Source organism: Heterodontus francisci, chromosome 30 (genome assembly GCF_036365525.1).
Source record: "Heterodontus francisci isolate sHetFra1 chromosome 30, sHetFra1.hap1, whole genome shotgun sequence".
NCBI classification, from domain to species: domain Eukaryota; kingdom Metazoa; phylum Chordata; class Chondrichthyes; order Heterodontiformes; family Heterodontidae; genus Heterodontus; species Heterodontus francisci.
Window position 1 is genome coordinate 16,636,412 of NC_090400.1, and position 14,017 is coordinate 16,650,428.

The 14,017-nt window shown below is 40.0% G+C and overlaps 1 protein-coding gene across 9 annotated transcripts in view; it reads right to left on the reverse strand.

Moving 5' to 3' along the window:
• Window positions 1-14,017, reverse strand: part of LOC137346600 (general transcription factor II-I-like) — a 237,451-nt gene that overhangs the window by 83,257 nt on the left and 140,177 nt on the right. For all 9 annotated transcript variants that reach the window (XM_068010145.1, XM_068010146.1, XM_068010150.1 and 6 more), the window contains 3 exons: window positions 4,798-4,896; window positions 3,868-3,933; window positions 1,593-1,776 (listed from right to left, as the gene is read on the reverse strand). In XM_068010145.1, the coding sequence (XP_067866246.1) occupies window positions 1,593-1,776; window positions 3,868-3,933; window positions 4,798-4,896 (349 nt within the window). The remainder of the gene's footprint in view (window positions 1-1,592; window positions 1,777-3,867; window positions 3,934-4,797; window positions 4,897-14,017) is intronic.

Below are 14,017 nucleotides of genomic sequence, written 5' to 3' on the forward strand. Positions count from 1 at the left end.
AGTTTTAATGTGTTAGAAACATTTGTTAGCTCAATTATATTTAGAAACAAACGTGCATGTAATACAAGTCATTTAGTTTAACATATCACTGTGAAGGCACAATAAACTGAATTTGAGCTGTAGAGTTAAAGGGAAGGCAAAGATCAAGACTACAATTTTCCATACATGGAGCTTCCAATCCCAATTACATCACTATCAAAGAAAGAAATAATTGGGGCACCAAACCACTTATAGTCCCATCTCACACAAAAGATGCTTCTCCCCAGGTTACAGTACTAATTCTTTTACACAGAAGGAAAAAAAGTGTATGTATTTTGCTACTCGTGCAGTACCTATATTCCTAAAATGGCCTGAATTCAATGTTGTGACAGTCCACTACTTGGACTCCAGCAACACATTCCTCGTGTAGAATTCTATCCACCAAGGGTGGAACAGGGCATTAGGTCCACAACTTTCAAACAAACCTAGCAGCAAAAGCACTGGAACTCATCGACTCTCACTTGGTGTACTAAACAGAGAGAGGAAAGCAGCAGACTTGTAACAGCAGCCAGCACAGACCATGCACTGGTCAGGAGTTAGAAGCAACAGTATTAGAACTGAGCCACAGCTGATGCCCAACAAAAGTTTTTCTTAAAAGAATGTGACCTTGCATATTAGATGTTGTTTCTCCTGCATTTCACATACTGGAGAACAATCAAACAATGGCAAGGAGGAGAAATCAGGTTTGGCAAGACGACCTTGTTTTTGATAGATCTGTGCTACTGGACACAAGATCCACTCTAGCTCCTAGTTAGATCTAATGGGGAATGCTTGGTGAAATTACACAATGCTATGGGCAAAAAGTCTGCAAGTACAATCCACTCTAACATTTCAATTCAGGTTACAAATATTGATGTCATGATGACCCTTCACCCTTCTAAACAAGATTAACAGAACTTCAATATCAAAATTCCTAGCTGTTAGGTGGCAATAGTAAAAAAAAGTTTTAGATATAATATCCAGCCTATATTTCATTTTCTTGCTCCAAATGAAATTCTTGACCCTGTGGAAATTTTATCACTTTATAATGCAAAATTAAATTCTGTTCTTCACCTTTTAAGTGAAAAAAATAAAAATGCATAAAATCACACTGCTGAATGTTGAAATACTACGCAATGACCAATGAACTGTCTTATTTCAAACCTCAAAACTTTTTAATAATTTCATTATGGGGATTTTTATAGCTTGGAATCATTGAAAACTAGTAGTCACTTCTGGGATCTTTAACTCCAATTAATGGTGACACTGGGTGGAAGCAGAAGAGTATTTCTATTATCAACATACCACCTAAAGTTACCAAAAATTTTACAATTTCAAGCTAAGTTCCAAGATTAATCTCGCTACAAATGCTGTTAAAATAATATACTGATTTTAAGAACTGAAGATTATATTGTAAATAAATGTCACATGACGGACACAAGACAGTAAAACAAAAATGGAACTAAAAAATCCAACATACCACACTTGTTTATGGTCTGAATTAAGCATCCAAAATTCCTGTACTAAATGGCAAGATCATCGAAATGAATGATAAATTTGCAATAAAACCGTACCTTTTTATGACAAATTTTATCCGGTCTTTTGCTAGTAGGATCCTCTCCAATCTTGGAATGCCATAGGTGGATGGCCGCCTGAATGGAATGCCTTCAGGTAAACCATCAACACAAAGATCCTCAGAGTTGGACTGGAAGAGTGGATATGGGATCACAACTGGCCCAGTAGTGAGAGTAGCTTGAGCTAAAAGTTTACACCGTAATGTTAAACTTCCATTGATATATTCAATGATTTACAACAACTTCACACAATACTTCTAATTCCTTATATGCCACTTTGCAATTACATGTTAAAATAGAGAGCATACCTGTTCTGAATGCTGGAGAGAAAGATTACCTAAATTGTAGAATCTTAATTCTCCGTACACTAATGGAGCAACGCCACTCCAGAGGACATTCTGTTGGGGAAACCTCTTTTGATACATTTTGTGACATCATGAGGCATCCTTACAGAACCCTCCCAATCCTCATGCTGTAAAGAGCCTGCTTCGTCCTGGAGTACCTAATACACCTCACACTGACCAAATGAAGCAAATTCACTCCCAACAAGTTTTAAGATGATGCTGGGTGGAAACAATGTATGAAAGATGCCCTTTAGAACAAAGAAAATGTACGATGAAGCACTCTTTCATATTTTGCAAACCCACACAATGCTGTAGACTGATTAAATTGTATTAGTAGAAAAAAGGAGGATTTTATCGGGACAGCCAAAAAGGCTTGGGGCAAGGAGGGAAATAAGATGTCTTGGAGACCTGGACATCCTCAGCAGTTAGCAGTTATAATCATAGAATCTTATAGCAGAGAAGGAAGCCATTCAACCGATCGTGCCTGTGCCAGCTCTTTAAAAGAGCCATCCAATTAATCCCATTCTCCTGCTCTTTCCTCGTAGCCCTGTAAATATTTCATCTAAGTATATGGCCAATTCTCATTTGAAAGTTATGATTAAATCTGCTTTCGACACCCTTTAATAAAAATTCTCGTACTCATATTGGTTCTTATGCCAATTATCATCAATCTATGCCTTCAGTTATTGACCTTCCTGCCAGTGGAAACAGTTTCTTCCCATCTACTCAAAGCCCTTCAAAATTTTACATTTCCCCATTCCCTTCGCTGCACTAAAGCAAGCGGTGCACTTCCTGAAAGCTTGCTCAGATTGAGTGCAACTGCCAGGTCCTGTTCAATTTTGAGCCAAGTTTCAATAGCCATATTCAAGACTGCTTGCTTCTACCTTTGCAGTACTATCCACCTCACCCCACTGTCTGTCACCTCCAGATACAATTTTTCAACACCCTGCTAGCCAACCTAAATCCTTCATTAGCTTTGTCCCTCTCAGCCTCCTCGACATGCCCTCCACCGCACAGCTCACTCACACGTGCATTAGTTCCATGTTCCTTCATTCTCAACTACAGATCTATAGCCTCACCCCAATTTACTTCAATAATCACCTCAAACCTTTGAAACTTGGTCTATAAACTTAATAGCAAACTCTAGTGCTTTTCTAACCCATAAGATCATTTGTTTATACGGAAAGGAAGCAGCTAATTTATGACATTCACAGAGACAATGGTTTAGGTGCTCTCAGATTATCAGAGCAAATAATAACTTTTGCAAACAACAGGCAATTCAATGAAAAATGCAGCTCAACTCTACTGATTGTTTATGCTCCCAAAGAGTTTGGAATTTTGTTTCGCATCCTACTTATGCAAAACATCGACCTGCTCCCCCTGCAACTATACCAGTGTAAAAGATGGCAAGAATAAAGAATCATTTAATTTGCATCTTGCAAAGATTGGCCAATGCAGATCTTAGGATGCATTTTTTTTTTTAAATTCCTTAGTTCGCAGAAACAGCAAGGGGTTTGTAAAATCACTTTATATGCACCAAAAAAACCTGCCCAACCACTCCGGGCTTCATCTGATCACAAATATAATTGCCTATCTCAAATGTTACCAAATATCTACCTGAAAGGTTTTTTTTTATTTTATAAAACATAATGACACCATATGTAGCTTTCATGCATACGTTCCAATATTCAATGCACGATTCGAGTGAAACCTCTCTAAAGTACATATTTGACACAGATTTAAGTAAATAACTACATAATTTAAGCAGACATACAATATATGTAGTTGCTGACGGTCTCTTTAGTGTTATACACCAAGCACCAAAGAGCACAAGCGTACTAATCCATATTTTAGATAAATGAAACTTGTTCAGGTAGCATAACAGTACAGCCTGCATCACACTTTACAACAGATTTAAATAAAACAATTACCATATTTCCTTTCAAAAAGTTCTTCTACTTGCTTTCTCAAATCAGTAATTCTGGCATTCCATTGTTCTGCATTTACAAAAAAGATTTCAAATTTATGAGTTCAACAAAACAAAGTAGTACTGACTACAAACAGCATTCAGCAACAGCAATAACCATCAGATCTGTTGGCAAATTTATGCAGTACAAAGGTGACTACAAAAGGCAATGAATATATGTAGAAATCCTTAATCCGGAGTTCACCAATTGTGTTCATTATAAGCAACAGTAGTAGTGTAGTAGAGATAGAATACATTTACAAACAGTATTGACAGAAAGCACTTGCTCAAACGTCTGGTCGCAACATTAATGCATTTGATGGTAAAAAAAACTAATTAGACAATACAAAATAGCAATTGTTGTAAAATCTAAAATTATATCGTGCATCATACTGTTGAAACCTTAAGGCCCAAATGCAACTTTTGCTTATTTCTTTCCTCATACTGGCATCATTGAACATTCTGAATATAAGTTGTTTATAAACCATCCCATGCAACACAAAACATATTTTCCTTGGCAAGCTACTACCAACCACAACTACTATACAAACCAAAATTGCCAATGCAGGTGAAAAAGTGCAAATAATGCACAACCCATATGGACTTTGTCAGAGGACATTGCACGCTCAGTCTATAAATATCCATCCATCTTTTTTAAATATTTGAATATTTTTTAGGGTATACTGCAGATATTGTTGGAGGGGGCTGGGAAAACCAAATCCATTGGAAACTTATTTACAGGTAAACTCACTAAAATAAACAATTTAACTTCTGAATTATTTAATGCGGTATGATCACGGGATAAATGGAATCCAATAAGTTTCTGGTGACTAATCTCCTGATTCTCTCTCAATTGAAGGCAAATTTTTCAGGTGTAGAATAGTTATTAACTCACCAAAATTGAACTCCCTACTTTTCCGTTTCACCGTGGCCCCAGCATCTGTTGGCTGTACAGTATTCTTTGGCCGCTTATTTGGTGGGAAATATTCATCGTCTGAAAACAGAAAATACCATTTTATAAATTCTATTTTCTAAACCCATCCATGAAATTCATTTAAAAAGATTGAATACAGACTGCCCCTCATACTCATTAAAATAGGTCAATTTAATATGGAGCATCCTTTAGTCACCTGAAAGCCTGATATATACTGCATATTTACCGATACATCCATAACAGTTGATCCAGTTCTGGAATCCTACTAGTACTTATACAAAAAAAGTCATGATACTATATCAGCACTTAAAAACCATAATCAAAATAAGCTGTATACAAAACAAACTGTAATCTATGTAAATATTTCACTTTATGTCAATGTACAAGTGTGGAGCAGCAATTGCAATATACTTCAGGGGGAGAAGAGCGAAAAAAGCAAAAGTGTAAGAGACCAAGAGGAGAAAGTCAGAGGGACAGAAAGAAAATGAATAATGAGAAAGAGAAACAAAATTAGATTACATCTGCTTTGGCTCTAGACATTGTAATAATCTCATTTTCTACTTCCTATGATAATTGAACGTGCTGAAGCAGGAATTCTTTTTCAAGGCATCATAACTAAACATTTGGAATAAAATGGAGAGAAATTGTACACGGGGATTTGGCTTATCCAAGTATGTTTGGAACATCATCACTTAATAAAAACTACCAGATCAAATTCTGATTTGAGAACCACATAAAGGAACAGAAATTAGACAATGTATTGAAAGCAAACTTCAGCATCAACAAAACTAACAAGCCATTTGGTGCGCTTCACGGTTTGGGATTCTGTCATTTTTTTCACGAAAATAACTGGACACAAGCTATGTTAATTACTGCTTTTCAGCAAAGGTTTGCCTAAAAACAAGAACATTCTAAGACAGCCCTAAGCTAAGTTTTGGATTGGTTAGCAGATAAAGGAAAATAACAATCAGAGCTGTTAAATCCACTCAGAGACCCACGCAACAGACAATTTGCTTGCTATGCCCACTTATTCAGAGATACTTTACATCTCCGTGCTGGAAATCTCTTCATTTCTGTGGGGGATTAAGAGTCTTTCAACACAGACACCATTTAGGGCAATCAGAAGGCTCCAAAAGGGAACAAAACATAATAAGATTGTGCCTTTAAGTAGTTAAAACAACAATCAGATCAGCTATGATGTTGTTGAATGGTGGAGCAGGCTCAAGGAGCAGAGTGGCCTACTCCTGCTCCTAATTCGTATGTTTGTAACCAATTAAAGTGAGGTATTTCCTATTTTTGTAACAGTGCATAAACTGAAGTTGCAATGACTGTACAAGCAACTTTTATCAACTTGGGGGTTCTGTATATTTTGTCTACTGTGAAATAAAGCATCTTATGAACTGAACCCAAAACCATCTCACTTAGTGTTAACTCAATTGTGCAGATACTGAAGGAGCAGATGCAAATGAGATATGGAAATCCAGTCCAGATAGCAAGGGAGTTTCATTAATACTTCTGGGTTTCACGACCACATTTGTAGATATTAGGCAGAGGGAGTCAACTTCTGTAAACAGCAGTGAATCTGACAGCTGAAGGAAACAAATGACACCACAGAATGCAGGTAGGTGGCTGCCGCAGACAGCAGACCTGAACACTCAACTGTGGAACACAGCAATTTGTGGATGTCCCACAACATATAGCCAACATTAAACTATTACTGCAGAACTGGATACAAATGCATATTATAGCGCCAAACCACCACTATAAAGTGCATGTCTTATTTACCACTTCGTGTTTTCTTTATATGACACCTGACCGTAGAACATAGATATTACTTTTAATTTTACATACACACAGAGACACACACATTATATATGTATATATTTAATATTGTTCTTCCCTTTCAGTGCTCCAGAAACTAGGGGGTATTGCTGCAGAACAACCAGGTGCTTCCTGGATTCAGGCTATCTCTCACCAGCTTAGCCCTCGAGATGAGCTATTTAAATTTCATATTGCAATGCTCCCACGAGCAACCTCGCAATGTCACAGCTCCCACTGTTGAAATCTCAAGCTCGGTAACATCACTGCAGAGAATCATGACAACATGGAGCACAGTCAGCAAGGGAGTACCTAAAATTGGCAACATACCTGAAATCATTGGGGAAAGAAGGGGAATCCAGGGGAGGAATGGAGAACATAAATAGGAGGAATAGGCCATACAGCTCCTCAAGCATGCTCTGTCATTCAATAAGATGATGGCTGATCTTCAACCTCCGTTTCACTTTCCCCTCGGATCCCCATATCCCTTGGTTCCCTCGGGGTCCCAAAAGCTACTGACCTCAGTCTTGAATATAGTCAACGACTGAGCATCCACAACCCTCCTCCTCTCAGTCCTGATCAGCTGACCCCTTATCCTGAGACTATGCCCCTAGTTCTCGACCCTCTAACCAGGGAAACAGCTTCTCAGCATCTACCACATCAAGCCTTCTAAGAGTTTTATACATTTCAATGAGATAGGAACAACAGAATTAAAAGAAACATTTACAACACAGGAGGCAATTCAGCCCAGCTTGTCTGTGCAGCCGCGTTATCTAGTCCAATCCCACCTTCCAGCTCTTGGGCCATAACCCCATAGGTTACCGCACCTCAAGTACATATCCAATTGTTATTTTTAAATGCGATGAGGGTTTCTGCCTCTACCACCCTTTCAGGCAGAGTTCCACACCTCCACTGCCCTCTGCTCAGCAACTCCCTAATCCTGCTACCAATTACCTTAATTCTACGCCCCCAGTTATTGACCTAACAGAAATAGGTCCTCCTTATCCACTCTATATAGCCCCAATTTTATATACCTCAACTAAATCTCCCCTCAACCTCCTGTTCCAAACAATAACACCCCAGCCTATCCAATCTTTCCTCATAATTAAAATTCTCTGTTCCTGATAACTTCCTTGTAAATCTCTGCTGTACCATCTCTAATGAGATAACATCCTTCCTGTAATGCAGTGACCATAACTGTACACAGTACTCTAGCTGTGGTCTAACTAGCATTCTGTAGAGTTGTAGCACAACCTCCCTGCTCTTACACTCTATGCCTCAGCTAATTAAGGAAAGTATCCCATATGCTTTCTAAACCATCTTATCTACCTATGCTGCTACTTTCAGGAATCTGTGGACATGCACTCCAAGGTTCCTCAGTTCCTCTACATTTCTCAGAGTCCTACATTTATTGTGCATTTCCCTACCTTGTTTGTCCTCCCAAAATGCATTACCTCACGCTTCTCTGAAGTAAATTCCATTTGCCACTTTTCTGCCACCTGACCAGTCCATCTGATCAAATCAGATCACTTCTCACTCTTCTATACTCCAAGTAATAGGCCCATTCTCCTCAATCTCTCCTCATAGGACAACACAAATACCAGGAATCAATCTCGTGAACCTTCACTGCACCCCCTCTAAAGCAAGCATATCCTTCCTTAAGTACAGACACAAAAACTATACACAGTATTCAAGGTGTGGTCTCACCAAAGCCCTGTATAATTGCAGCAACACTTCCTCACTCTTGTACTTCAACCCCCTTGCAATAAAAGCCAACATGCTATTCGCTTTCTTAATTGCCTCCTGGGTTTTGAGTTCAAGGACACCTAAATCCTTCTGTGCATCAACATTTAATAGTTCCTCACAATTAAAAGAAATTGTTTCTTCTTTTCTTCCCATCAAAGTGAATAACTTCATATCTGTCACCTCCTTGCCAACTCACTTAACCTACCTACATCCCTTTGCAGACTCTGTGTCCTCCTCAAAGCTTACTTTTCCAACAAACTTTGTATCAGCAAACTTGGATACATTTTACTTGGCCCCTTCATTTAAGTCATTAATATGAGGCTCCAGCACTGAACCTTGCAGCACCTCAAAGGTAACAGTCTGCCAACCTGAAAAAGACCCATTTATTCCTTCAGTTTTCTGTCCTTTAACCAATCCTCTATCCATGCAAATAGATTATCCCCAACCCCATGAGCCCTTAAGCTTGTACAAAAACCTTTCATGTATCACCTTATCAAATGCTTTTTGAAAATCCAAATGTCATCTTTATCTATGCTGTTAACACCCTCAAAAAACTCATTTGTCAAACATGATTTCCCTTTCATAAAACCATGTTAACTTTGCCCAATATGAATTTCCAAGTGCCCTATTACCACTTCCTTAACAATGGATGCTAACATTTTCCTGATGACTGATGTCAGGCTAACTGGCCTATACGTCCCTGTTTTCTCCCTTCCTCCTTTCTTGAATAGAGGTGGTGCATTTGCTACATTCCAATCCACTGGGGTCATTCCAGAATCAAGAGAATTTTGGAAGATCACTGGTGCATCCACCATCTCTGCAGCCAACTTTTATAGAATCCTAGGATGTAGGCCATCAGGCCAAGGGGATTTGTCGGCTTTTTGTCACCTGAATTTCTCCACTACTTTTTCTTTACCAATATTAATTACTTTAAGTTCCTCAGTCATTACGCCCTTGGTTCTCTACAATTTCCAGTCCTCCACTGCGAAGACAAAATATTTGTGTAATGTCTGTCATTTCCCTATTCCCCGTTATAATTTCTTCTGTTTCTGCCTCTAAGGGACCCACATTTACTTGCACTACTTCCTTCCTTTTCACACAGAAGCTCTTACAATCTGTTTTTCTATTTATTACGAGTTAAGTATTCTATTTTCTCTCTCTATCCATTTCTTGGTCATTCTTTGCTGGTTCCTAAACTCCCCCAACCCTCAGACTTACTACTCTTGGCATTATAAACCTCTGCTTTTAATCCAATATTATCTTTGACCTCTTTAGTTAACCACGGATGGATCACTTTTCAATGGAGTTCTAAAATTCTCAATAGAAGGTAGATTGGTTGAGAATTCTGAAATATCTCTTTAAATGTTCTCCATTGCTTATCTACTACCATACCTCTAATTTTCCAACTCATCCCTCATACCTATGTAATTGGCTTTATTTAAGTTTAAGATAATAGTTTCAGACTTGAGTAGATCAGTCTCAAACTCAATGTGAAATTCTATCATATTATGATAATTCTTGCCCAGGCTGAACCCTTACTATGAAATTACTAATTAACCCTGTCTCATTACACAAGACGAGATCTAAAATAGCCTCTTCCCTGGTTGGTTCCATGACGTATCCTACAAAATTGTCTCAGATGTATTCCATGAACTCGTCCTCCAAAGTACTTTTGTTAATTTGATTTGTCCAGTTTGTAAGAAGATTAAGGTTCCCTGTGATTATTGCATTGCTTCGGTACAAGCTCCTCTTATTTCTTGATTCAATACTCTGTCCAACTGTATAGCTACCGGGAGCTTATAAACCATTCCCACTAATGTTTTTTGCCCCATGTTATTTCTCATCTCCATTATATGGATTCTAGTTCCTGCTCTCCAAAACCAAGGTGCTGCCTCACTCCTGTCCTAGGATCATGCTTTATTAGGGCTACCGACAACCTCCCACCGAAACCATCAAGTATCCTGAAATATTTTGCTCCCAACTTGGTCATCATGTCACTGCAATGGCTATTAGATCAAACACATTTATCTCGATTCGTGCCATTAGTCAATCTTATGATACTTCATGCATTCAGGAAAAGTGCCTTAAATTTTAACTCATCATTTTCCCGTTTTGACCTTATTCACCGATGCACTAATACCATCCCTTCCTGTCACACTTTGCTTATTTTTACCCAAATCACTGCACTGCTCTATAGATTTACCTTTTTTCTTTAGATTCCCTCCACTCTCCCCACTTTTTTTTTTGTTTAAAGCCATATCGACTAAAGGCCTGCTACCCGACCCGAACCCGACGTGTGTCGAGTTCGGGCCCCTCTTCCGGGTCTGGCTTTCGTGCTCGGGTCGGGTCGAGCCAAGTCCGGGTCATGCCGGGCCGGACACACACGGTAAGTGCTCTGCAGTAAGTATTAAAAATAAAAAACTTACCTGAGCTGGAAGTCCGGGACAAAACTGAGTCTGCACAGTGAGCGAGTGATGTCACTATGACATCACCACGCATGCGCTGCAACTGCGTGGAGCTTACCAGTCAGAAGGTAAGTAAAGGGATGGCCGGGTCGGGCTCTGGTCAGGTCGAGTGGGGTCGGGCTTGGAGCGAAATTGGAGGGACTCGGACCAGGTCGAGCTTGGGTCCGCTGTGGATCGGTCGGGGTCGGGTTCTTTTTCCCGACCTAAGCAGGCCTTTAATATCGACAGACCTAATTATTCAGTTCATCAGGACGCTGGTCCCAGCCCAATTTAAGTGGAGCCCATTCCAAGGGATTAGCTCCATCCTTTCTGAGTACATTTTGGGAAGATCCGTTAAAATCAACGAGTAGAGACAAGGCGATACAGAAACGTGTATGGGAATTATGGGAAATAATAAACAGACTGTGACAGGAAGGGACAGAGAGTACAAACCTAAGACTAAATCAGCAGACAAGGCTAGAGGTTACAAAAAATAATAAAAGGACAAAACTAAAGGCTCTGTACCTGAATGCAGGCAGCATTCAGAACAAATGAACTGATAGCACACATAGAAATAAATAAGTACAATCTGACAACCGTTAGAGACAAGGCTGCAAGAAAAAAATCAATCAATCGGGACCTGAATATTGAAAGGTACATGACATTTAGGAAGGACAGGAAGCTAGGAATAGGTGGAGGGGTGGCTCTGTTAATTAATGATGGTATTAGCACAATATAGAGAGGAATGACCCAAGTTCAGGAAACCAGGATGTAGAAGCAGTTTGAGTAGAGATGAGAAATGATAAAGGCAAGAAGTCACTTGTGGGACTGATGTACAGGTCCCCTAACAGAAACCACAAGGTAGGACAGGGTATAAAGGAAGAAATAATGGGAACCAGAAAGGTACTGCAATAATCATGGGGATTTTAATCTACATCTAGACTGGAAAAATCAGATGGACAAAGGTAGCCTAAATGAGTTCATAGAATGTCTAGAGTACTGTGTACAGTATTGGTCTCCTTATTTAAGGAAGGGTGTTAATGCGTTGGAAGCTGTTCAGAGGCGGTTTACTAGACTAATACCTAGAATGGGCAGGTTGTCTTATGAGGGAAGTTCGACAGGCTAGGCTTGTGTCTGCTGGAGTTTAGAAGAGTAAGAGGCGACTTGATTGAAACACAAGATCTGAGGGTCTTGACAGGGTGGATGTGGAAAGGATGTTTCATCTTGTGGGAGAATATAGAACTGGGGGTCACTATTTAAAAATAAGAGGTCGCCCATTTAAAATAGAGATGAGGAGAAATGTTTTTCTCAGAGTGTCTTTGGAACTCTCTTCCTCAAAAGGCAGTGGAAGCAGGGTCTTTGAATATTTTTAAGGCAGAGATAGATAGATGCTTGATCAGAAAGGGACTGAAAGGATACTGGAGGGTAGGCAGGAATGTGTTCAGGTTACAATCAGATCAGCCATGATCTTGTTGAATGGCAGCGAGAGGCCTACTCCTGCTCCTAATTTGTATGCTCACATGTATGCTCTTATGTACTGGTGGCCAGAGCCCAGTGAATCAAAACCCCTGTCTCTTACACCACTCTGAGCCATGCGTTCAACTCTGATCTATTTGGCCCCATGCCAATTTGCAAGTAGCTCAGGTAGCAATGCAGAGATTATTAGTTTTGAGGACAGGCCCCTTAAACTCCCTCAAAAGAACCTCATTCCTCATTCTACCCATGTTGTTGATTCCTACGTGAACCACAACAACTAGATCCTCCTCCTCCTCCCAGTTCTTCTCCAGCTCCATGAGATGCCCTTAACCCCAGCAGCAGGAAAGCAGCATAATCTTCAGAACTCCAGGTCACGGATGTAGAGAACGGCATCTGCCCCACACGGACTATACCGTTCCCTAACATTTCCACATTCCTCTTCATTTCTCACCCCCACCACACTGGAATAGTCTCCTGCACCACAGTGTCATGGGCAGTTTGCTAATCCACCCTCATCTACACAGACAGCAGGAACTTTGTACCTACTGGCTAAGGCCGAAGGCTGAGGCTCCTCCAGCATTACACCTGGGGTGCCCTTACCTCACTGACTCGCAGTTACCCCCTCGTGTTCCTGATCACTAACCAGACCTGTACCACTTCCTAACTAAGGGACTGGGGGAGTCATGGGGAGAGATGGAGACTGGGAAATACGGAGTAGGAAAGAGAGACTGAAAAATGTGGAAAATCAAGGGCAGAGATGGAGAATGGAGAAAATCAAGGGGAGAGATGGAGAATGGAGAAAATCAAGGGGAGAGATGGAGAATGGGAGAAATCAAGCGGAGAGATGCAGAGTGGGAGAATGGGGACTCAGAAGGGAGATGGGAAATTAGGCAATGAGAGGCCATGGAAGAAGGGGACTATGGTCAGGGATTGAGGCTCAAACTTGGGAGGAAGCAAAATGGGTTGGATGTGCGAACCAGAATATCCCAGAGAGTCAGGAACAGCAGCAGCCGCAGCAAGGTGGTGAGCGAGAGCAGCAGTGAGAGAACAGCAGCCAGTAAAGGGGTGAGTGAAACCCAGAAATCTTACTGTGGGTAAATAGTGAAAGATATTTCCATTGATGGGCAAATGCGAAACTACGATATGAAAAACAAAAATTCTCACTTGAACAAACAAGAGGGAGGGGAGGAGAAAAGTTCTTGAACTGACAGCTATTAGAGATATTTCACCACATATGGCTGTTAAGTACAGACTAAAACTTTGTTTCAAAGGGACTGGGATCAATACTTGAGAAGGAGAAATATAAAAAGATCTTGAGGAGAGGAGGAAATGCAGATACAGGAAAGAACACCAGCATTATATTCCAGAAAGTCAGTTCATGAAGTATAGAACTGGAGTCAATCTTTACACACTTTTACAAGTAGAGTTACACATTACAAGCAGGAACCTCCTAATCCAACAACCACAATTTTAGTCTTTGTCTATTTATAGGGGCACAAGTGAATTCCCAGTTAAGGCCCACCAGCTGCTTACAATTAAACAGAATATACAATTAACAGATTCCCTTCTCTTTCTTTAAATAAAAATTAGAGTTACTATGTACAACCAAAATTTCAAAACAAATTAAATCAAAAACTCCATATTCTGTACAAAGCATTACATTGCTAGACGCCCCTCCTCTAGCTCCCCTCAATATT